Genomic DNA, 25,958 nt, shown 5'->3' on the forward strand with positions numbered 1-25,958 from the left:
ATGAAATATAAGTTAATATGAAATAAAAATGTTTTGATCCTATTTTATTTTTCACTTTATAATAGAGTGATGAACAAACAAAAAAGAAATTATTTTATTTATAGAGTAAACTCCGTTATAAAATAAGATATGAAGTTGAGTTGAAATATTTTTATTTTATATTTATTTTTACTTTATTTTAGAAGAAAAATTGAGTGGGATGGATATACCCTTAAAAATAATTCCAACAGTTGAACAATATTCTATGTCTCTATTGCCATACGCCCGGTGACTTTTTCAATGGTCAAGTTCTGACCCTTTCCCATTACGTTGTCTAATATGAGATCTATTCAATTATGTGTTTAGTAATTGCTGAATATAAAAAAAAATTGAAATGAAAGAAGACAAATTCTATAAAAGGAGACGCAAGAAGACAAAAGAATGGCGGAGGGTGCTAGTGCCTGCCAACAATATCGAAGCCTAGAGCGTTTTCGAGAATCGAGACTATTAAAATGTGTATTACCTGCTCCCCGGTTTCACAAATAATATTATTTCAAAGTTTTCACATATATTAAAAATTATTTAAAATTTTTATTTTAGATTTTGTTTACATATTATTAAAAAAAATTAAATTAGTATATTTAAATAACGAGATAAAATCAATTTTTTTATTTTTTACCATAAAATATAAAATAATATTTGTTTATGAAATAAAAATAAAAATCCAAACCAAAACTCTTTGCAAATATATATATATATATATTTTGGAAACTTGGAGTTTTGTAGATAATCATGTTGACCAAAATAATTTACATTTTTTTTTTGGTTAGAGGATTTTCATTGACCAAAATAATTTACAAAACCTATGTTTAATTAAAAACAGACTACTATTACGTGTCTATGCAGAAGAGTGTTTTTTTGTCAAGAAGGGAGTATTAACTATATGAGTTACTAATCATATAAAACACCAGTTTTTATTATCTAGGAAAATTGCATCGATATCTTATAAATTAGCAGTGAACCTCATTGTTATCTAAGAAAATTGCATTGGATAACATATTGGAAATTCACACTTTTTGCTAAAAAATATAGAAGACAAGGAAAAATTTATGTTATTCTTTTGTGTTTATTTCTCTGTTCATGCATGGATAAAAATATTTATAAAATAAATATATTATAATAGTTCGTTAATTTTAATTTTACATTATTTATTATATGTACAATTTATATTAATAAAATTATACTATATTATCTTAATCAGACATGATTTTGGATATGTAATATCTACTCGGTTTTGGTTATTAAATATACTAGATTTTTTAACCACGCTACATGCAGATAAGATATTATATGTATTTCTCAATTCTAAAAAAAATAATGTATAATATTGTATTACATTATTTAAATAATATAAGATAAGACTACATAACATAAATATTTTTTTAAATTTTCTTTGTGGAAATCATTATGTTGTTTGATTGTTGTACTTGATTCACATATTTGCATAGTTATTTGTGAAAGATGAATAACTATATTTTTATTATCAGTAAACAATATATATTTATTATATAATATAAGAAAAATAAAATTATTTACTTTTAAAACAAACTTGTCTCATGTTGGGGACTAACTTATAAACATATCATATTTGAATGAGACATTTTTACTGTTATCAATCTTCTTAACAGTCAAGAAACAAATCTGAATATCAAAAAATATCTCATACGATCTCTTTGTGAAAAAACTGCTCTGAAAAAATTGAATTTATGCATAAAAAAGAATTGGAAATGGATGTGCAGATGTGTTATCTAAGTCAGCTTTACAAAATACTATTCATAGTTCATATATCATTTATGTCCATCCTATTTTTTTGTCCATCCTTTCTTAAACATCTTGAAATAACTGATGCTAATTAATAATAAATTTTTAGCTGGCAAAAAAAAAATCAAATTTGTCTAATTATCGCTTAATTTGTCTAACTGATATATATGTATTTCTCAATTCTAAAAAAATAATGTATAATATTGTATTACATTATTTAAAGAATATAAAATAAGACTACCTAACATAAATATATTTTTTAAATTTTCTTTGTGAAAATCATTATGTTGTTTGATTGTTGTACTTGATTCACATATTTGCATATATGTTTGTGATAGATGAATAACTATGTTTTTATTATCAGTAAATAATATATATTTATTATATAATATAAGAAAAATGAAATTATTTACTTTTTAAACAAAGTTGTCTCATGTTGGAGATTCGGTTATAGACATATAATATTCGAATGAGACATTTTTACAGTTATCAATCTTCTTAATAGTCAAGAAACAAATCTGAATATCATAACAATATCTCATACGATCTCTTTGTGGAATAACTGCTCTGAAGAAATTGAATTTAGACATAAAAAAGGACTCGAAATGATGTGCAAATGTGTTATCTAAGTCAACTTTACAAAGTACTACTATTCATAGTTCATATATCATTTAAGTCCTCTAAAACATCTTGAAATAATTGATGTTAATTAATAATAAACTTTTGGCTGGCAAAAAAAATCAAATTTGTCTAATTATCGCTTAAATATTTTATTAATATTGTCTAAGAAGCTTTCAATTGATATCATAGTTTAATTTTTATTAGTTTTTTGTTAATTTTAGAGGTTTTTGTATTTAAGATTTTTTTTTCATATTAAGCTTATATTTCTTTCACATAATATATATATATATATATATATGTCATAAAATTACCATCAAATAAGTTTTACTTATTTATTATTTTGTTTTTAATGCAAATACACTTTTTAAATAATTTAATTTAAAATAAAATTATATATTAATTTGTTGTATTCTAACAATTTGATTGATTTAATTAATTTGCTTTGGTGGATAACTTAAAAAGTTTTCATATGAATCGGAAAAGCAAGCTTATGTTGTTATATTATATTTATTTGTGTATATGGAATCTATATATAATGCTAGTGTAATAAAGAAAGAATATATTTTTTGTAACTTCAAAAAGATACATTATTATAATTTGAAATTAATCAAAATTGAATAAAGGTAATTAAATAAATCTAATTGTTTTTTTATCTTGTTTAGTTGGATTCTCATGAAAAGAAATCGATAGGTTAAACAAATGTTTCAAAATTTGTTGTGTTATTGTTTTGTCTATAAATTACAAAATTTATTAAATTGATATATTTAATTATTGCATCCTTAAATAATATTTTATTAAGATATTAGAGAACTATGTTTTGAGTTGTTCTGTCAAAATTGTACAAAAATCTATGTTTTTTCATATTTGTCACGAAAATTTATATGTTAAACTTACTTTTACAAAATTCTTAACTTTGTCACGAAAACAAAAATCTATATTTTCATATTTATCAATATTCTCACACTTTCAAAGAATATATTAGCTTAGTCACTTACTTATTTTTTTTTACAAAACAAAGTATCGGAGTTTTGAAAGTTGAATCCATATTATTGTAAATGTACATAGGAGTTTGTGATTACATATTTAGTTATTCTTGTATATGTGTTCAAGAAAGTTTCAATGGTTTAGTGGTATTTGTCATATATTTATGTCATAATAACCTGGGTTCGATCCTTTCCTTTGCATTGTTTTTTCATTGTTTACGAAAAAATAAATGAGATGACGTGGCAATTTCGGACTCTCTGATTGGATGATTTTTTGTACCTATGTGGACACTCTAAAAGGAGCTTATATCCCTTTTTTAGTATATTACTAGAGGGTTTTCCGGGCTACGCCCGGATTTTTCCTATAATATTATTAAATTGAATTAAACTTGCGTATTTTTATTTTGAGACAGTATTTTTGTTTAGAATAATTAAAAATAATTAACAATAATACGATATTTGAATTTATATTATATTTAAATTAGTAATATAAATATTATATATATTATATATATTTATATTATATTTGGTTTAGTAATATTAAACTGGTTCTATTTTAATATATATATATATATATACATATATTAAATCATCAATCATTTATGATAAATTTCTTAGGACTATCAAAATTATTTATTGTGATAATTTTTGAAAATAAAATGGCGAATAATTCTAAAATATTTATACTATTATTTTGGAAATGATTTTTTCGCACTCACGTTAAAAATTAGAACGTTTAAAGTAATTATCTCTTAATAAATAATTAGATTATATTTGTTAATAAATAATTACCTATAAATAAAAACGATTTTCATTAATTTGATAACTATCATTATCTAAAAAGATTATAGATTATGCCATCCCAAAATATTTCACATAACAATATTCTAAAAATCCATACAAATCCTTATATACTTTTTATGTGTATATAAATTTTTTCAAGTTTATTTTACATAATAAAAATAAAATAATTTATTCTAATGGCTTTGAATTGATAATATACAATCTATTTATAAGTTTTTGTAAAATTACTAAGCCCGCAAGTATGGGCAAAACACATAGTATAATTAATTTTTTATGTTTTTTCGGAAGAAGATTTTATCAAAACAATTGGGTTTGACTTAATGTTTGGGTGCAAAATTTATGCTGTCAATCACGTTCGTCTAATGGTGGAATATTTATGGTACATTACGATTTGTAAAATATTATGTTTCTATTTTTTTATTTGGAGGTGAGCGTAAATTGTTTTTTGGTAGGCGATATATATTTGTAACATTGCTTTAATGTTTTTTGGTCGGTGATATATTTTTAACATTGCTTTAATGTTATATCGCTTAGTTTATTCAAACTTGAATTGTATTTTAAAACTTTGATTGCGTTAGTGTTGACATTACTAAGGCAATATATGTCCGTGTTATGTATCTAATTTATCAGAGAAGGAGTGTTGCCTCAATTGTATAGACTCATCTGAAGGACAGTAGGCATTACCAAAAAAAAAACGAAGTTGTTCTGTAGACGCAAAGTCTAAAATAACCAAAAAAAAGCATAGTCTTAACTCAAACTGAAATAAAAAAGGCGACCACTTAGCATGTATAAATGAGTGGCATAATTTCTATTTGCCATGTTTGGGACGCTTAGCCTTGCGTGATTCATCCATGCTGCTGGTACTTCCGTCCGCATCATCAGCTTTGAATCCAGAGCCATCAATGACAATTGCAGAAGGCAAGGCAACTTCATCTTCCACATCATGTGGGATTTCAGTTGGAGTTGGCACAGGTGGCAGAACCTCTGATGAGACAATCTTCGTAACGGTTATGGCCTGAATCTTGCCTGTCAAGTTGAGCTTAGACACCTTGACCCTGAACTTATGTGTTTGGCCAATGGTGTCGAGTAATGCTTGGGGGACAGGCATCTGATGGCCAGCACCAAGGTCTTGATTAGCCTAAAACATTCGAGGAAGAATAAAGTTAATTTTAGATGAACTGGGAGAGGTTTGAGTTGATGGCTAGGTACCTCAAAGTAGTTGTTAACCAATTCTGCCGCATTCTTTCCTGTCAACTCACTTCCTGCATCACCAAGAAGGACAAAAACAGCCTGGTCATTTTTGTCATAGACAGAGATCTTTGCGAGATACCTGAAATAAAAGGAAATAGAAATCAAATTGTAGAAAATGAAACATGATCGTGAAAAAAGGAAAGATGAAACATGAAGTTGGGAGGTTAGAATGCACACTTTGCTACACCAGACACATTAGTTTTGCCGCACTTGGCGCACATTAACGAAGAAGGACCTCTGGTGGCCTTTGTTTGACAACCGCTGCAGCCAATATAGTACCATGCACTGTCACGCTTAACATCATCAATTGTGGCTATGCAGTCGAAAGAAGCTTCCTGCAATAGGTTAAAGGCAAGTGAATCACATGAATATTTTTTTCACAGAGTTATCTTGAGCTTGTATTTTACCTTGGCATTTTCCTGCTTGATGTAAGCATAGATCTGCCCAATTGTCATTGTCTCAGACCTAGTAACCTCATCTGCATTTACCCGCTTTGCAATCTCTGGGTTAGAACCCAACCTGAGACAATTTACAAAACATGAGATTGAAGGCTCACTCAATTGAGTCTGAACAGAACACTAATTGGAGTTGACAAACACAATACTGTTGTCTCTACAGTGACTAACCAGCTGAAGTAATCAATCGTGGGCTGAATATCTTTGTCTATAAAGACACGGGAGGAGGCCATCGAACTGAGAGCTAAATTACCTGTTCTTGTGGTTAACACATTAAAACACACGTTAGTGACACTATCATGAATGTCTGAAAGTTCGGAAAGTAACACAACAGCAAACAAACGCAACCTAATGCTTTCTGAAACAATCAAGCATTCACATTGTAATGAAATTGTAATTGATAAAGGATGGATCATAAACCTGAGAAAATTGACCCAGGTTATTTTAATTATATTGGATCACAAACGTGTTTGATAACTTGATAAGTAAACAGTAGAGACAGAAGACAAACAGCATGGCAAAACGTTAATGTTTGTATTATTAGTGGTTCGGTGATGATAGGGATTAATTGTTTGTTTTGTTCGGTGATGAAAAGGGAGTAACTGATTACCTGCTATAACTTTTGGGTTAACGGTCGTGACCAAAAGAACGGTGGGAGTGTCCTCACTGGATGTGAATTTCTTGTAAAAGTCCTTTGCAGCCTGGTCCCAAAGGTAGAGCTTCATAACAGGTTCACTGTAAAATGTATAAAACAGAGAAATATTTAATAAGCTGTCATACGGAGTAAGTTTTGCAGTGCATTAGAGCGTCAGCCCAATATATAACCTTTATTTTATCACCAAACTAACACAACTTAGCTGATTTATTTTGTAAAACATAACGTATGATTTATCAGATATATTGAATTCAATAACAAAAAGCGATCATATTACTAATCTCATATAAAATAAAACATGAAACAATACTAAACATGTATTTGGAGATCACAGCGAGCTAATTTTTTGGAGATGACAGCGAGCCAAAATTATAACGAATGAAACACATACTCTTTTGATTGCAAATGAACCAAAATACGACGCGTGCTGATTACTTCGGCTTCGTCAAGGACGGGGCGGTCAATGAGAGACTGACCATTCACCAGCCTCAAGTGGCCAACGACATCTAAAACATTTTTATATGAAAATTAGCAGAGAAGCCCCAATAAGAATCAATACGCAGTTTGAAAACTAAATGAGAGCAGGTTTTACCGTAGAGATCGCCCCTGAGACCACGGTGAGCTTGGAAATCCTCATGTGTGTGGAACCTGAACCTGTCGGTTGGAAAAGAGACGGAGACGGGGATGTCGTCGAGAGGAGCAAGAACAGAGCCGTTCGAGAATGAAATTGTTAAATTCTGATCAGCGACGCGGTAAATCTCCTTGCTTGTGGCAGCCAAAAAATTCTGAAGGGTGTAAGTTGCTCCTGCTTTCAGATGAGGCAGGTACGTTGGAGCACGAGAAGAGGAAATAAATCCTTGCATCACAGTCCCCTGCAGGAGTTGAAATAATTCAAGTTAAGGATGGTGGTTTATGAATGGAATGAAAGTTGAAGATTAGAACCTATACCTGTTCGTCGATGAGCAGGAGCTCTATCCCAATGAGGGTCCTATTCGCTATATTTTTTGCCTCCCAAAAGTGGATTACTCGAAATCGGAGCTGTGACTCTGATAGTCCTCGAGAGATGTCATTGAAATACATGGCGAGGGGAGCTTTTCCGGTGGTAAGCTGAGACTTTACGGCGGATTTCATTGCCGTAGATTTTTTTTTTTGCAGAGTAGGTTTTTTTATTTAGGGTACAATTAGGTTTAGGGATAGAACTATATATAAGAGAAGTAAAGGGAAGATGAATCACAACATTGAAGATCATCTTTAACAGTGTAATTGATTGAGAACGTAGTGGGAAAAAAGGCAGGCGTTGGAGAAGATGAAGTGGAAAAGTCGGAGGTGGAAGAGTCGGAGGAAAGCTCTCAACGTTGGAAGAGAGATCAGATTTATGGGCATTATAAGATGGGCTGCAGGATAATCTGAACAATGAAGCCCATACAAAACAATAGAGCCCATACGAAATCTGAACAATTAAGCCCATACGAAAGCAGTCATAATGACGTGTCAAAAAAAGAGTCTCTGATTGGCTAATTATTCTGTCCTACGTGGACTCTCTAAAAACTCTCGCTCAATCCCTTTTATTATTGTTTGATTATATAGATTGGATTACACCAACTTTGAATTTAACTATAACATTTTTGTTCTAAATAATTTAAAATATTGATTAACTTTGTTATTTTCAGTTAAGTTTGTTGTTTTGGTAGACATGTAAATATATTTAGTAAAATTATGTATATCTTAATAGATATTATTTTGAGAATGGAATATAAATGATAAAATAAAGTGTTAGTGAACCAAAAGTTACATAAATAAATGTAATCATAGTATTTTGAAATATCATGCACATATATAAATTTTACAAGAGAACTAACTTATAACAATTGGTTAATATTTTTTTTTATTAAAATGTATTGAGGCATTCCACAATCTATATGTATAAAAAGAAATAAAATAATATCATAAAAGTGATATCTTTTTATTGTATTTAGAAGTTTTATTTTGGATATAATAAATCAGATTAGTTGAGTTACTTATTTTGTTAATATATTAAGTTACAGATATTCTTTCAAATTCATATTGAAATATAGTTATTTTTATTCTAATTAAGCCAAATCAAAATAGTTTTATTTATCACATTAGTTAATTTCTTCATCTTAGTTAAGTAAGTATATTTTCGTAATATTTTAATAATTAGATTTATGTTGATTTTTAAAAATATTAAAAAATAAAGTGATGAACGAACACATATCGATACACTTTTAAAATTCATAACGCATAACGATATTTAACATAAATAAAAAAATTTAAAATTCTAATTAATTTTATACCTTAAATTTATTGAAAGGTAAGCAAACAATTATTTTAAATAATATTAAACATGATAATTCTGATATACTTGGATATTTTGATTATGGTTATATTAGGTTGTACAAATATAATAAAAATTAACAAGCAAACTAAAATTTGAGAAATATAAGAAATATAAAAATTAACAAGCAAACTAAATTATAATATTTTTGGTTTACTAAAAGGATCTGGAGTTATAGAGTTATTTTATTAAAATATTTTGATTACATTGAAAATATATTCTATGTTGTGTGAGATCAAGTTTTAAAAAAGAAGTTAATTTTTTTAAAGGGAAATACCTTAGGATAGCAAGTTTATGTCACAAATATAGACTCTAAGAATCAAAATGACCAAAATGTTTTATTAAAGAGATAAATATACACTTATATCCGTACGGTTAACTAATCCAAATCTTAGGGTTAACTAATTCAAACCTTAGGGTTTAGAGTTAAGGGGTGAGGATTTGAGATTGAGTTTTAAAATTTATAAAATAAAAAATAAATATGAAAATAGAAATTTCTAAAATAGTTTCAAAAAATATTTTTGAATTACAAAAAGAAAATTTGAAAAATAAAAAAATTAATTTTTTTTATAAAAAAATTCGAATTTGAAAACATATAATCTGTGTTTCAAAAAAAACATATAATCTAAAACAATAAAAATTCAAAAAAAAACATATAATCTAAAACTATAAAAAAAATTAATTTTTTTTATTTCTTTTATATATCTAGGATATTAGGATCCTTTTATCTATTAAATAAAATATTTTGGTCATTTTTCTCCGTATGGTCTATTTTTGTGATCAAAACTTTTAAAATGGTATGTTTAGGAGAATTGCTCTTTTTTTAATATTATGATTATTTTTTTGAACTTTTTTTGATGAAGTCACTAATATATAAATATTTTCTTTTTTATTGTATATGTTATTTGAAAATATTGAAAAAATAAATTAATAATTGTAAAAAAATATAATATTTTTATTTCATGAAAAATACTTATGTAATCAACCGTTGTAAGATATAATGTGAGTATGACCCTTGAAAAACTAATTTCTCTACAAAACAATATTGTTATATATGAAATATCTTTAAATAGTAAATTTATTTGTTTTGTAATATTTCTATGTTAAAATATTATTGGTTTGTAAAAGAAAATCACATACCATAATTGGTAAAATATTTATAATTAAAATAAATATATTACCCGTCTAGATATGGATCCATCGGATGCTGATATCCTTCCGTTTCGTCAAGGCCATTGAACTAAACAAACCTCCCCAATTTCTCTCAGAGCGACAAATCTCTCCACTAGTTCCGATCCGAACAAAAAAATCTCATCATTGTCGTTATCAGATCAATCAAATTCTCAATCGATCGCATTTGATTAAACTTTTTCTTCTCCGAATCTGGGTCAAACCCACCGACGAGATTCCGATGTGGGTTCTTCTGATTTGACAATCTGATTGCAAAGTTCGAAACTTTCCGAGATGGGTTTCTTCGAATCGGTCAAATCGATCAACTGGGAACACGAATCGTTCCCTACTTACCAGGACTTTGTCTGTTTGCCTCTCTTCGCAGTGTTCTTCCCTTCGATACGGTTCCTTCTCGACAGATTCGTCTTCGAGGTACATTACTTTTTGATTCGTTGTCTCTATGAATCGCATTTAATACAGAAAGTACATGTCTTTGACATCTTATAGTATATATATACAGTATGTACATCTCTCTCTCTCTTAATGTCAAGTTTCTACTTTTAGTAACGACCCTTGTGAGTAATCATTATTATTACTGACTCGTGTCTCTGATTGAATCTTGCTTATCAATTCACTGTTGGTGAAGATTGTAGGATAATATTTTTTTTTTGCATTTTTGTTCAATCTATGTTGATGAATATATAGATCTCTCTTTTATGTGTAACTTGAATGCTACGTTTCTACTTTTAGTAACTACCCCTTATGTACACACACATACAGTATGTGCATCTCTCTCTTGTGTGTAATTTTAATACTGTTTTTTTTTTAATTTTAATTAGCAATGTTGATTGTTAGAGAAAGTTTTTAATTTTTATGGTTTGGTTCCGTGTTGATGAAATAGAAAGTGGGAAGGTTCTTGATTTATGGAAAGCAGAGTCCGAAAAAGAATGACAAGAAGACGAAAATCAGAAAATTCAAAGAATCAGCTTGGAAGTGTATCTACTACCTCTCAGCTGAGGTGCTTGCCTTGTCTGTGACATACAACGAGCCTTGGTTTACAGACACGCTCTACTTCTGGATTGGTCCTGGAGATCAGATTTGGCCTAATCAACAGATGAAGTAAGAGTTTTCGTTGATGGTGGGATTTTGCTAGAGATATGATCGATCACTAATGAAATCATCTTCTTGTTATTTATATGTTGCTTGCAGGATAAAGTTGAAGTTTTTATATATGTATACAGCTGGGTTCTACACATACTCTATCTTCGCGTTGATCTTTTGGGAAACAAGACGCTCAGACTTTGGTGTTTCGATGGGTCATCATATCACTACTGTTATCCTCATCGTCCTCTCCTACATCTGCAGGTAAATGTTACATATATTATTGTGTTAAAGAGGAAAGGTATCTATCTATCTATCTTTACATTCTTTTGTTTGGTTTATTAGATTCTCTCGTGCTGGTTCTGTTGTTCTTGCACTCCATGACGCGAGTGATGTGTTCCTTGAAGTTGGGAAGATGTCCAAGTACAGTGGATTTGAGGGTATAGCGGCCTTTTCGTTTGTTCTTTTTGCTTTGTCTTGGGTCCTTCTACGTCTCATTTACTATCCTTTCTGGATCCTTTGGAGCACGAGGTTTGTTTATATACTACAACTTCTCTATCTTGAATGTTTTTTATTAGACTTGTGTTTAATAAGGTGTTGGTGAGTTGCAGCTATCAGATTATTATGACTGTGGACAAGGAAAAGCACCCAATCGAAGGACCGATCTACTACTACATGTTCAACACTCTCTTGTTTTGTCTGCTTGTGCTTCACATATTCTGGTGGGTTTTGATTTACCGGATGCTTGTGAAGCAAGTACAGGATCGAGGCAAGCTTAGCGAAGATGTCAGATCCGGTATGTTTAGTGAAAATCTTATTTGACTATGTATGATATGCATGTTTTGGATGGTTAACCAAGTTTGTGTATGTATTTCTGCAGATTCTGAAAGTGATGATGAACATGAAGATTGATTGCAACTTTGGGACACTCTGTTTTTATAAACAGAGGACTTTCAGGCTTCATTTCATCATCTTTCTGGTTGTTTGCTAAAATTTAAAAGTGGGGAGGATCTTAACCAGAACAAACCGCTTTTTAAATTGATCGGATAACTTTGGGAATTGCATTTTTGGATCGGTTTTCTCAAGATTTTGTTTAGACATTGTTTCACTTGTTTTTTTCTTCTCTAGTGTTATTTTATGGACATCTTTTGTTATTTTGGAATAACACAATTTCTTGTATCACCGAATGTCATAACATTTTGACTAGTTAAGTGAATAATTCTCAGAGTTTAATATTTTAAATTCTAGTGATAAATTTCAATGGCTACGACTGATATGTTTTTTTTAAATCCGATATCCAAGTTATTTAATACTATTACTACTGTAATTTTAAAAATAAAAATACATAAATAACTGGGAATATCTTCTAAAAAACTCTAAAATGATTTTTCTACTAGAGAAACACACAAGAGTAAACCAAAAGATATTTCATCAAAAAAGTATTCAAAAATAAAAAGATTTTCATAGCATTACTATGTAAATATACAAATATAAATAAATATTAAGAAAAACCAAATTATTTTTTAAACAAGAAATTGAATCGAAATTTTTATTAATTTTTTTTATAAATCTGAAAAATATATGAATCTGTTTTACTATTTATTTTTAGATCTTAATTATTATTATTTTAAAAAATCTTAAACTTCGCCTCCAAGGCTCCAACCTACCATTCAAATCAAAACTCTAAATATAAATTAGTTAATTTAGGGATAATATTATTTTGAATGTCTTTAAAAAAGTTTATTTTAGCTATTTTGATTTTTATGTGCTATTTTTGATAAAATATTTTTTTAATAGCTATGATAGCTTATTTTTTAATAATTCAGTTTGAATAATAAACAACTAAGTGGTTGTGAGCGAATTCGCGGACATAAATTTGATGTAAATAACTGATGAATATTTAGTAATAAAAAATACTTGTAAAATTATATAGGTAATTATCATATTTACTTCTCCAATATATATTATGCATCTTCTTCAGCTTCTTTTTATTTATTTGTTTGTTATAATTAAGTTTTTTTATTAAATGTTTGCTTATGTTTTCCTAATTTTTACATATTTTTTGCTAAATATTTATTTCTCTCTCTAAATAGTAATACAAATTATACAATCAATGAACCAAAAATTCATCTTATAATTTTTTTTAGTCATAACATTACCTTATTCACTTTATTATTTGATTTAAGTGCAATTCTTTTAATCAAATTTCTTACATATTCCTTGAAATAGAATTCGTCTAATCTTTAAAATCTAATTATTTATAAAAACATATATAAATATTATAAAAAATTAATAATCATTAAAGATACGATTATACGCTTGAACAAGCACGGAACGCACCAGGCTTGGGAACGCACCATTTCTCAGCCACACACCATTTCTCCTCAGCCGGCAAAGAAGTATGTGGCTTTCTCCTCGAACTGCAGTAATTGACGAGAAGCACTAGGATCAAGAGGTAAAAAAGAGACTTCATTCTTTTTTTTCTTGGTGAGAGCATTTTTTATCGGGTGAGTTAGAAATATATTAAATTTGCAGATATAAATATTATATGAAAATTTATATTATGTATTAGAATATCATAAAATTTCCATAAATTTGATATAAAAATAACTGATGAATATTTAGTAATAACAAATGCTTGTAAAATTATATATGTAATTATCATATTTACTTCTCCAACATATATTATTCATTTTCTTCAGCCCCTTTTATTTTATTTTTGTTATTATTTCGTTTTTAATGAAATTTTTGCTATGATCAGCAGCTGCTAATAAAAATATATGTTTTTCTAATTTTTACATATTTTTGCCAAATATTTATTTCCCGCTCTAAATAATAATACAAATATACAATTAGTGAACCAAAAATCCATCTTATAATTATTTTCAATCATAATATTACCTTATTCACTTTATTATTTGATTTAAATGCAAAAATAATAATAATTAATGTTCTCATATGTTCTTTTAAATATAATTCGTCGAATCTTTAAAGCCTAATTATTTATAAAGCATTTATTTATAAGAAATTAATTATTATTATAGATACGATTATATTTTTATATGAATATAGAATCATTATATCGATTTCTATAAATTATTTTTATTCATTATTTTATGTAATATAAATATAAAATATTTGATCAAACATTATTACACTTTATAATTTTGAAAATTAGCTACTATATATTATTATTTGTAATATCATTTAGGGTTTTTGGCAAGTGATAGTAATTAGTTTTAGAGAAATTCTCTCAAATAGACATTTTTAAGTTTTTGTCACCAAAATAGACCTCAAAAACTAAAATGACAAAAATAGTATTACTTTTTTTTGAAAATTTTAAATTTTTTTATTTTTTTTAAATTTGAAATCATATCCCCTAAACTCCACTCCTCAACTCTAAATCTCAAACCCGAAATCCTAAACCTCACCCCTTAACTCTAAACCCTAATGTCTAGATTAATTAACTTTAGGAGTATAAGTGTATTTTTTTTTTGATAAAACATTTAAGTCTATTTTGGTTATTTTTATTTTAAAATTTTATATTTGTGACAGAAACTTTTTTAGGTATATCCTAGGAAATTTCTCTTAGTTTTAGGCTCAACTTTTATAATTGTATTAACAGTAATTAAAATTCTAATGGAACAAAAAATTTAGACAAAATCTTAATGGGAGAAACTCAATTTCTAAATGTTTTTTTTTCCTTCCAATTTTTTCTTTTTTTTTCTAATCTAATATCCAAGTTTGGCAGAAACAGAGTCAACACTCTGGGCTGAGGCACATGTACTAAAAGAAAATAGGAGAGTATTATCAGTCGAGCCTACAACCCTTCCATCGGTCCCAGGAAGATGGTGTTTCATAGATGGCTCTTGGAAGGAAAATGATACTTTCTCAGGACAAGGTTGGCTCAGTACTTTAGAAAGTTTTGATGGGTTGTTGGGGGCGAGGAATGTCCGGGCTTGTCTCACTCCTCTGCATGTAGAGATGGAATCCTATTATAGGAAATGGAATGTGTGAAAAATTTACGTCAATTTCAGGTTACGTTTGCAACGAATTATTCTCAATTGGTAAAGATGGTTTCAGAACCAGAAAAATGATCAGCATTTGCAAATTATTTGGAGGATATCAAGACTCTGAGAGAAAGTTTCATTAGATCAGAGATCATCTATGTACCAAAGACGCAAAATTCAAAGGCGAATAGTCTAACACGCAGTGTCAAGAAACAACCGTATTTTATCGTTCACATGGATCAGGATCTCCAAGTGTAGTTCACAGAGTCAGTATGAATCTGTAATTGATGATAAAAAAAAAAATCTGATATCCAAGTTTAGTAATACTACTAGTATTATTGCCCGTGCCTAGCACGGGTTGATTTATTGTCTTTCAATTCTTTTATTTTTCTGATAAAGAAAATTATTTGACCAAAAACAATTAATATATCTATATATCAAAATATAAAATATAGCTAAAATACTATATGTGATCCAGTATTTTTAGTTTTCGATGATCCATACATACAGTTACAAATACTTAATTTAATATAAATTCAGAAAATGATGAAGTACATGTAGTAATTTATACAGTGTTTCCAATCTTTATTATCTTACAATTTTTTTATGATTTTATTGATATGAAATGTTTAATTATCTATTTTTAAACATGTACTTAAGATCAACCTATATTGGTTGTTTTTATAGTTTTATTTGTTTTTAAAGCTTAAAATTTTACAAATTTACCTTGCTTTTCTATTAAAACGTTTTTGTATTATTAGGCTTTCTGGAAAATTATATGTTTAATTTAAAAATATTAATTCTTTCGTTTTTAGCTATTTGTAAAAACTACTTGAAAAAATAATAGAAAATTTGAGAAATTTCAAAATTAATTACAGAAACTATTGGAAATTTTGAAACTGTTTTAACACATGATATTGACTAAGACAGCCTAAATGGTCAAGCAATAATGTCGAATATTTTAAGGCCTTAATTTGTTTGATGCGTAAAAACTACTGTAAAAAAAAAGCAAAACAAAATTATTTTCTTACCTGAAATTTTGACTGGTCACAAGTTTTGCATCTGATTTATCTAACCCACTCGTCTTCAACCTTCTTTTTTGTGAAAGGACTTGTCTTCAACCTTCGCCAAATTTATCCTAGAATGGATCTCATCTAATTTTCAATCAGCTTTGATTTCTCATGCATCTCTGCAGCAAACAAAAATAATTTATAAACTGAACAATATAAATATCTGTGCTTTTTTCTTTCAAAAAATATACCTATGCTTTTTTTAGTTTATTCATCTTTTGGAGAATTAGCTAAACTTATGAATTCCTCATACAACTGCAGGAATACTGCAAATTCTGGAAGCCATGCAACAAAATACTTAGGTTAGAAGGATATCTCCATATTACCTTACTCATATCAATCTCTTCCAACACGATGATTTCAAATTGATGCTTTGAAAAAGGTTTAAAGACGCATGTATATTGATCAAAATATGCATGGTTTAGAAAATCTTGTGGTAATGGATTAGTTGTTTCTTTAGGATCAGAAAACAGAAGGAAGAACTTGGTGCAGAAAACAGAAAGAAGATATGAATAAACCAGTGAATTAAAATTGAAAATTTAGGAGAGGTAATGGATCAGTTGTTTCTTTGAGCAACTGAAGATAGTAGAAGAACGGTATCACTTTAATGAAGCTTATATATAAATTTGTTGATGATCGAACTGATTTCAAAGTTATTTATTTATGGTATAAACCGTTTATGTGAAAGAGGTTTTTAAAATCAGTATGCTTAGAAACTTGTTGATGACGTTTTTAAAATTATTTCTAGGCAGTTTACGTGAAAATGGTGGAGATCGTGGCCTCAAGTGAAAAACGGTGATGAAACTTTATTTTTTAATTACGGGAAACTTTGTGCTAATGATTTTTACTCTTTTTCAATTAATCTAATTCTTAACATACAAAGCATACTTAACGGAAAGTGAAACTGAATGGGTCAAGTATTTAATATTGATTTTTCTGCTTTTTTTTTTTAAGTTTTGCTAAGTGTCAGATTTTGATTCGCCATGCGACTTGAGCTTTAGTATATAAGGGATTACTATTGTATTTTACAAAAAATAAAAGTACATAAATGAATACGCATTAACTTGAGGCGGCGCACAATAGAGTCTCACGCACCTGTGAGGTTTTGTTTAAGTTAAAAGGTTTAAGCTAGGCATCTCTCATAAAAGCTGTCTTGGTCGAGAAGACAGAGAGAAACTCTCTCTTGTTCGGTTCCTTGTTCGCCGATTCTACTGCGAAAAAGGTATTGCCACTTCCTTCGCTAATCGATCTCGCCTCTCGATTCGTTATACATGTTGCTCGATTCGATAGGATTCTCAGATCTATTTTTGTGATGAAAGTCGACTTCTTTCTGAGCTCTCAAGTTAGTTTAACGGTGTCCTAATATAGGATGTAATCATATGTTATGATTAGATGATTGCTCTCTTTTGGTTATTTCTTGTGGATATAATAAGATACAAGTCTGCTTCTAGTTTAGTTTTGTGCTGCTGGTTACATGTCTTTGTAATCTCTCTCACTCATAGGAGTCTAAAGTCTCTTATTATTTGGAACATAAACTATGTGTCTTTTGCTGCCTTCCCCTTTCGGTTTTATAGTAACATCACCTTATTAGTTTGTTTAAATGTTTCTGTATTTTTATCAGGTTTGTGAGACTTGGATAAAGAGCTAAGAAATGGAAGACGTACTAACAGAGAACCCTCCACCTTCAAGATTCTTCCAAGAAGATCTCAACAACTTCGCCTCCCCACCTCCTGAACCACCCCTTCCCTCTCCTTTCATCCTCTTCTCAAGCCCCAAACCCGAACTCCCCCTCAAACCATCTCTCCTCATCATAGCCCTATCTTCACCCTCCCTACACATCTTCCACAGCTGCTTACCTTCAAAGACTCTCATCGGAACCCTCATCATCCCCGAACTCCCCTTCTCCGGAAACACCGTAGAGCCTTCTTTACAAGACAAGTCCTGCAACATATACTCCTTAAGTGATAACAACAACGAGAACTCGGTCCTTTTGATTTCTGTTCAGCTTCCTGTCTCTCCTGAACGTTCTAACCTGGTCTCGAGGCTGCTCATTGGCCAAGACATTGTCCCTGAGAGGGTTATCATCTTGGACTCCATTCAGAGCCGTAACTTCAGAGGGAGGCTCTCACCGGATGAAGCATTGGCTGCTAAACTCGAGACATCATCTGAGAAGAAAGCAGCAGCAACGTCTCGGATGAATCTGGATTACTTCCCATCAGGTAGTGTTATCGATGGTCTGAGTGCTTCGCTTTTGAGCAGATGTCAGCTGAAGAATATCAGAGGGACGTTGGTGGTCTCATGGCCTGAGTTTGATCCTTCTGTGGTGAGATTTGTTGGTGGTCTGCTGAAGAGTATTGTCCCGGGTCTGGATAACAAAAGTGTGGGCAAAGATCTGGAGATGTACTCTTCAAGAAGTGGTCTTAAGAAGGATGCTTGGCTTGACTCTGATCTATATACATGATTCAAAGATGGCTTCTCAAAATAGTTGTTTCTTGTTTCTTTTGTAATGGCTTTTAGCTTTTCTTGGACAAAACAGAGACCTTAGGTGTGTGTTGTTCTCATTGCAAACAGTCTTGTTTCTTCTCTTTGGGAAAAAATGATCATGCTGAGATTATTTCAAGTTTATCAAAAAGCACAAGAGTAAACCATACCATGAAACTACTTGTGTACTATTCTTATTTATTGACATTCCATAACTTTAGTATTTATTATACATGGTAAAATTCCCAAATAAAGTCTAAGCTTTTACATCATTATTATCACAATCTTCTAATACAGTTTAATCTAAATAAAAACCAAAGCTAATGAATGATCGATCAACAAGCAAATACATGCAAGGCTTAAACCGAATTGTACCGCGAATTTCTGGTTTATTGTTCCTCCATCAGATGCTTCATCAAAACAACAAAGAAAGTGAAAAGAAACCTATCTTTAGCTTACAGTCTCTAGACTTCAAAAGATCGCATAATTTTTTTTCTTTTCAATGTTGAAATTTTAGATTTTACTTACGGTCAGAACTGCTGAAGATAAGTGACTTTGGTTTAGGATGAGTCTCGTTGCACTCTTCCTCGGTTCCAGTTGAACATATCTGAGGATTGCCCATTACGCTGCAATATCACAAGTAGATTAAATGTTATTTAAAGGACACCGTTTTTTTTTTCTCTGCACAGAGTAAAACAGAACAGCCAAATCTTATTTTTCATAAATAGACTTACTTGAATGTATTGGCATGTAAGGTTGGAACTGGTCCACTCAAGTTGCTGTAAGATAGATCCCTACAGAACTAATTATGATATAAGCAAAATATTCATAGAAGAAAAATAAAAATAAAAATAAAATAACAAGAATGTACAAAAGAATTAGTTGGGTCATGTTTGCCACCGAGGTAGGAATTGTTCCTGTCAGGCTGTTATTGTTCAGCTTCCTGCACCACAATTTTCAACACAAAACAACTCCATATATATAATTATAACAACTATTAATATAAACTATGGTAAAAAAAATTAGAAAAAATAATTGGTAATCTTACAAGTACTGAAAACTTTTGGAATGAGAAAGAGTAGATGGGAGTTGGCCACTGAAGTTATTGTTAGAGAGATCAAGTGTTTTGAGTTTCATCAGTTTCCCAATCTCTGGAGGGATATTTCCTGTGATGTAATTGTTCTGCAATAGCCTTTTATATGTATATCCAAAAAGATGATAATTAGAAAACTAAAATAAACAACAAAACTAAATTATTAATAGATGAACACTGACACAGTCTCAAGATATGTTAAATTGCCAATACTTGGTGCAAGAAGAGTTCCTGAAAAATTCTGGTTTGCAGCTTCTCTATACATACACCATATAATTAAAGACTGTAAGTCAACACATGCTTGTATTATATATTTTGTATTTATGTGCTTACATGCTTGGGACAAAATTATCAGGAGAGCAAGTGATCAAGTTCCAGCTACAAGGATCAGCCGCTGCCATGTTCCAGTCCATTAGAACTCCATGAGGATCAGTCAGTGAGCTCTTGATTTCTACTAGAGCAAGAAACAACAACAACAAGAATAAAAACATTTTATATGAAGAAAAGAAACAAGGATTTGGAAAGAAGAAGATTTTTTTTTTTTTTTAAAAGAAAGAAGAAGAAGATTTTGTTATGAATATTGCCTTCATAGTTAAAAACGTATGTAAGCTCTGCAGGAGAAAGAAAGAGGAAAACGATGCAGAAGAGGATTGAAGAGAACAACGCATAACTCTTTTCTTTTTTTCTAAGCACCATCTTTGTCTGAATCAAAACTTGTTTTCCTTGCACTCAGACTTGTGTGTTAGCGTATAGACAAAAAGATTGAATGACAACTAAGGCGAGAGAAGATTTGTGGTGTGCAAGAAAATCTGGTTCCCGTGAATGAGATGCTTATTCCTCGAGAATGTTTTTTCTCATTTGTTCTATATTCATTTTTTGTGACACTTCTTTATTCTACTTAATATTCATTATTATTGTTTTCTAGTGTAATATTTCTTTAATGTATATTATATGCTTGCACTATGAATTTTGGTACAATAAACCGACTAGCTACCCATAGCAAGGGTTTTTTTTCTAACCAAAATCGATATATACAATTGTGTGTAATGAACATCCAAGGAATGATTTTAGGAGTTGTTACTTTGTCCAACTCTCTTCTCCATTCTATGATATCAGTCTTAAAACTTTAGGTTTGGTGATCTCTTAGCTAAAATTTTCCTTCATCTTATTTGCACCTAAATAAAACTCTATAGTGACTTATTTTATTATATATATATCTTATACCTTCGATTAACTTATCTTATTTTAAATATGTAATGTAATTTATCATTATGTCCAGCTAAACAGCTTGGTCAGGAACAAAATGAAAGGAAATAACAAGGTATGTTTCTGAGGAAGAACAAATAAACAGTTAATAGCTTTCATGATAGCGGAATATCAGTTAAAAAGGGTTTTAAGACTATCTCCAATGTTTTTTTTTTATTTTTACCTCTAAAATAGAGATGTGTTTCTCTTCAATATATTCTTCTATCTTTTCTTCTAAAAAGAATATTCTCAAAAATGTATCATGGCTTGAGTTCGATCATTCTGTGGTGAGATCTGTAGGTGAACCGGGACTTCTAGCTCTAGTGGTAAAGGGCTTACAGCTGTGAGTACCGTCACCGGGGTTCGAATCCCGGCCACTGAGAAATTAATATTTCGGCATCGCCAGGGACAGAGGACCGACACGTGGCGACACGTGACTAGTCTGGATCACTTCTGTGGGACCAGAATACCTCTGTATAATTCAAAAAAAAGAGATCTGTAGGTGTTCTGCTGAAGAACATTGTCCCGATTCTGGATATCAAGACTATGGACAACGATCTGGAGAAGTACTCTTCAAGAACTGGCCTTAAAAACGATGTTTGGCTTGACTCTGATCTATATACATGATTCAGAGGTGACCATGACTTGCTGCTCAAAAAGTTTGTTCTTGTTTTTTATGTAATGGCTTAGCTTTTCTTGGACTAAACAGAGACCTTAGGTGTGTGTTGTTCTCATTGCAAACAGTTTTGTTTCTACTCTTTGGGAAACATGATCATGCTGAGATTATTTATAGTTTATTAGAAAATTACATTTGTCAGTTACAGAGCTAAATCTTAGTTTAGAAGAGTTATCACATTATCTACATCAGTTTAGTAATTTATAGACTATATGGTTCATTTGGAAAGCTGATAATAACGATGGTGTACTCCAAAAAGAGCACACGATATAGTAAACTAGGCATGGTATAAAATCCTATATTCCAACCAAAAAACTTGAACTAAATAGGCTGAATTTTATCCGATTCGAGATGTAATATATTTTAATGGATCTTGTAAATATTACAAAATATATCCAAAAATGGAATTTATAAGTAGTACAAAACATGTCTGAACTTGAAGTGTTATTAACCCAAACCGAAAAACTAAAGAACGATATGAAGATCCAAATTAATATTCAGTATAATTTTTTTGAAACATAAACAAGTATTTCAATACTCAGTTCAATGCTTTTGATATAATATGTAAAAATAGTTATTTAAAACTTAAATAAATATCTTAAGTATTTAATTCCATGTCTATTTTGATATAGGGATTTTTGCAAAATTGACCTACAACTTAAAGTCAAACACAAAACTAACCTCTTTTTTTTTTGAAAATTGGTTTTGCCCTATTCACCCCACAAGTTCATATAATTTACGAAAATGCCATCAAATTTTTTTTTTCTTTTCGAAAATGACATTTTTACTCTCTCACCCTCATCATCTTCAAGTAATTACAAGATTGCCATTGTCATCAATACCACAACCACCATGAACAACCAATTTGAAGCTCTTAATGCTCCCAAAATCGATTTATCCTTCTTCTTTTTCCATTCTTGTGAACTAAACACAACATATCTCTCACTTTCTCTCCACAATGAGCTAAAAAAACCCAAGATTTTGATTCTAAAATTTTTATGGTTCATAGAGTCATAGAAGCTAACGATTACTGGTGGGTGACTTTTGTTTGTGATTCTGTGTGCTTGGAGAAGCCTTATGTATGCTAAGGAACTTATCTCACCAATTTAAGGTATGACATCGAGTTTTTTTCCAGATCTGTTCGTCAGACGACTTACTTGGGAAGTCGTCTGGCTGTAGACGACTTACCTTTCAGTCGTCTGGCTGTAGACGACTTACCTGGAAGTCGTCTGGTCAACGCAGAGGTTATTTTTGCAATTGACTTTGAAATCTGTAACCTGAGACGACTGAAAGTTAAGTCGTCTACTATTGTTTGGTTTCAAAAAAAATTCCAAAGAACCTAGACGACTTACATTTCAGTCGTCATAGGTTAGTTTTGCATTTGACTGGATAATTTCAGAAGTTTGACTTCCCCAGACGACTTACATTTCAGTCGTCTGGCGAAAATTAAAATAATAATATTTTTTTAAAAGTAAACGACTTACAATTAAGTAGTCATAGGTTAGTTTTGCAATTGAAAAAAAAAACTTAAAGATTTAATTATACACAGGCGACTTATAATTCAGTCGTCCACCAGACGACTTAATTGTAAGTCGTCCAGGATTTTTTTCCGAGATTCTGGTCAAACCTCGTAAATCCTGGACGACTTACATTTCAGTCGTCTCGTGGACGACTGAATTATAAGTCGTCTGTATATAATTAAATCTTGAAGTTTTTTTTTTCAATTGCAAAACTAACCTATGACGACTTAACTGTAAGTCGTCTACTTTTAAAAAAATATTATTATTTTAATTTTCACTAGACGGCTGAAATGTAAGTCGTCCAAAAAGTCAAACTTCTGAAATAATCCAGTCAAATGCAAAACTAACCTCTGACGACTGAAATGTAAGTCGTCTAGCTTTTTTGGAATTTTTTTAAACCAAACAATAGTAGACGACTTAACTTTCAGTCGTCCAAAATAACAGATTTCAAAGTCAATTGCAAAAATAACCTCTGCGTTGACCAGACGACATATAGTTTAGTCGTCTAGACAACTTAGATTGAAGTCGTCCGCGTCTTCTCCACTAGTTTTTAAGTCTTCTTCGTTAGTTTTTGAATAACTTGTATTTTTAAGAGTGATAAGTAACTTCAAGATATGTAAAACTCATATTTACAAAATATGTTCTCTCCCTTAGTTTTACTAAATTTGACTAAGTTTTTCAATGCAAACTTATAAAAAATATGATATGCTTTGACTAGTTACTATTGTTAGTTTCCATCTCTTACCAACATTCTTGTTTATTAAGATGAGAAAAAAACCATTGGAGTTTATTATTGCATATGAGAGATCCAAAGATAAGAAAAAGGCTACTGAAGTCTATTATTTCATTGATTTGTAAATGTGTAAACACATTGTTAGCACATTTAATACATCTTGGAAAACATTATTACTGATTTTACAAAAAATTCACAACTAAAAGAGTATACATGCAATTCACAAAACATACCACAAACAAAACTATTATAGATCATTCATCTACAATAACAAGCTTGGATTCCACTTGAGTAGACAAGACCAGACAACTTTTAAGAAGTCCAGACGACTTCTAAGAAGTCCAGACGACTTCGAGGAAGTTCAGACGACTTTGCCAGAAGACTTTTAGGAAGTTCAGACGACTTCCAGACGACTTTACAGGAAGTCCAGACGACTTTTAGGAAGTCCAGACGACTTCCAGACGACTTCCAGACGACTAACAAGTAAGTCGTCCCAGAAGTCTTCCAGATCTGAAAAACCTGCATATTAAATCCAGATCTGAAAAACCTGCATATTCAAAAACGTTCAAATGGCTTAAAAACAGAAAAAATGAGTGGAAGATTAGATAAATCTACCTTTACAGAACACACAAAAATACATATCTAAAAATAATAGATCTACCTTTAAATTAGTGGAAGATGAGTACCATCTAATTAAAAACCTGCAAAAAAAAAATAGATTAGTAACAAAGACATGAGACAAAATTGAAAAATTCATATAAAGTTTGGTGTTTTCAAGTCAAAGAGATTAGAGTGGGTTTGGAGAGTTTTAGTTTGGGAAAAAAGTAAGAACTTTATACAACAAGAAGTTACCAAATGAAGAAAAATCAGACATAAGAACTTACCAAAACGCTCAGAAAAATCCAGACGACTTCCTAGAAGTCCAGACGACTTCCTGGAAGTCCAGACGACTTCCTGGAAGTCCAGACGACTTCCTGGAAGTCCAGACGACTTCCTGGAAGTCCAGACGACTTCCTGGAAGTCTAGACGACTTTGTCAGAAGACTTCCAAGAAGTCCAGACGACTTCCAGACGACTAACAGGTAAGTCGTCCCAGAAGTCTTCCAGATCTGAAAAACCTGCACATCAAATCCAGATCTGAAAAACCTGCATATCCAAAAACGTTCAAATGACTTAAAAATAGAGAAAATGAGTGGAAGATTAGATAAATCTACATTTATAGAACACACAAAAATACATATCTAAAATTAATAGATCTACCTCTAAATTAGTGGAAGATGAGTACCATTTGATTAAAAACCTGCAAAAGAGATAGATTAGTAAGAAATACATGAGACAAAACTGAAAAATTCATATAAAGTTTGGTGTTTTCAAGTCAAAGAGATTAGAGAGAGGTTTGGAGAGTTTTAGAATGATGAACATTACATTTTTGTTGCAGCCATTTGAGAGGAGGAAAGAGAATGTGTAAATTTTTCTTTATATAGGGAGACAAAAAATCCAATTAGATTAAATATTTTTGACTCAGACGACTTCCTGGACGACTTACATTTCAGTCGTCTGGTGAAGAAATTAAAACAGACGACTTACATGTAAGTCGTCCAGAAGAGTTTAATATTTTTAGCGGAAAATTAAATATTTTTAGCGGGAAACTAAAATAGAAGACTTTCCAGACGACTTACAAGTAAGTCGTCTGGACGACTGAAATATACGTCGTCCGGGTAAATTATTCAACAGACGACTGAAATATAAGTCGTCCACACCCTAAACATAACCCCTAAACTTAATTATCTAATTAAACACTTCATAAAACCAAATCAAACTTGAAAAGTGTTTACTATACACAGAAATAAACACATATAGGTGAAAACTAATTTTTGAAAAAAACATTTTAGTTTTCCAAAATCTAACCCTAACAATACATACAATACTACAACA

The 25,958-nt window shown here is 30.4% G+C and overlaps 4 protein-coding genes across 6 annotated transcripts; 2 read left to right on the plus strand and 2 right to left on the minus strand.

The window, feature by feature from the left end:
• Positions 1-5,016: 5,016 nt before the first annotated feature.
• LOC125585039 lies at positions 5,017-9,323 on the minus strand. The gene is made up of 8 exons (XM_048753358.1): positions 7,162-9,323; positions 6,961-7,075; positions 6,525-6,649; positions 6,086-6,167; positions 5,867-5,978; positions 5,637-5,794; positions 5,418-5,538; positions 5,017-5,346 (listed from the first exon to the last, which is right to left on the minus strand). Exons 1-8 carry the CDS (start codon positions 7,430-7,432, stop codon positions 5,017-5,019), a joined length of 1,314 nt encoding a protein of 437 aa, XP_048609315.1. The 5' UTR covers positions 7,433-9,323.
• A 445-nt stretch (positions 9,324-9,768) lies between these two features.
• Positions 9,769-12,431, plus strand: LOC106401485 (ceramide synthase 1 LOH3). Its single transcript, XM_013842014.3, has 6 exons — positions 9,769-10,527; positions 10,997-11,214; positions 11,305-11,460; positions 11,542-11,727; positions 11,808-11,992; positions 12,077-12,431. Exons 1-6 carry the CDS (start codon positions 10,390-10,392, stop codon positions 12,106-12,108), a joined length of 915 nt encoding a protein of 304 aa, XP_013697468.1. The 5' UTR covers positions 9,769-10,389; the 3' UTR covers positions 12,109-12,431.
• A 4,914-nt stretch (positions 12,432-17,345) lies between these two features.
• On the plus strand, positions 17,346-18,896 carry LOC106401443. The gene is made up of 2 exons (XM_013841964.3): positions 17,346-17,498; positions 17,898-18,896. The coding sequence occupies exon 2, from the start codon at positions 17,928-17,930 to the stop codon at positions 18,735-18,737; it is 810 nt and encodes a 269-aa protein (XP_013697418.1). The 5' UTR covers positions 17,346-17,498; positions 17,898-17,927; the 3' UTR covers positions 18,738-18,896.
• Positions 18,897-18,958: 62 nt separating this feature from the next.
• On the minus strand, positions 18,959-20,716 carry LOC106401453 (protein NSP-INTERACTING KINASE 2-like). 3 transcript variants are annotated; one of them, XM_048744333.1, is made up of 8 exons: positions 20,435-20,716; positions 20,184-20,301; positions 20,064-20,105; positions 19,806-19,949; positions 19,629-19,700; positions 19,492-19,551; positions 19,286-19,383; positions 18,959-19,167 (listed from the first exon to the last, which is right to left on the minus strand). In XM_048744333.1, exons 1-8 carry the CDS (start codon positions 20,544-20,546, stop codon positions 19,061-19,063), a joined length of 753 nt encoding a protein of 250 aa, XP_048600290.1. In that variant the 5' UTR covers positions 20,547-20,716; the 3' UTR covers positions 18,959-19,060. The 3 variants fall into 3 exon arrangements, with proteins under 3 accessions (XP_048600290.1, XP_013697433.1, XP_048600296.1); XM_013841979.3 differs by having other exon boundaries at positions 20,033-20,107; positions 20,435-20,705; XM_048744339.1 differs by lacking the exon at positions 20,064-20,105 and having other exon boundaries at positions 20,435-20,713.
• Positions 20,717-25,958: the final 5,242 nt, after the last annotated feature.

This window comes from Brassica napus, chromosome A2 (assembly GCF_020379485.1).
Source record: "Brassica napus cultivar Da-Ae chromosome A2, Da-Ae, whole genome shotgun sequence".
Taxonomy (NCBI): domain Eukaryota; kingdom Viridiplantae; phylum Streptophyta; class Magnoliopsida; order Brassicales; family Brassicaceae; genus Brassica; species Brassica napus.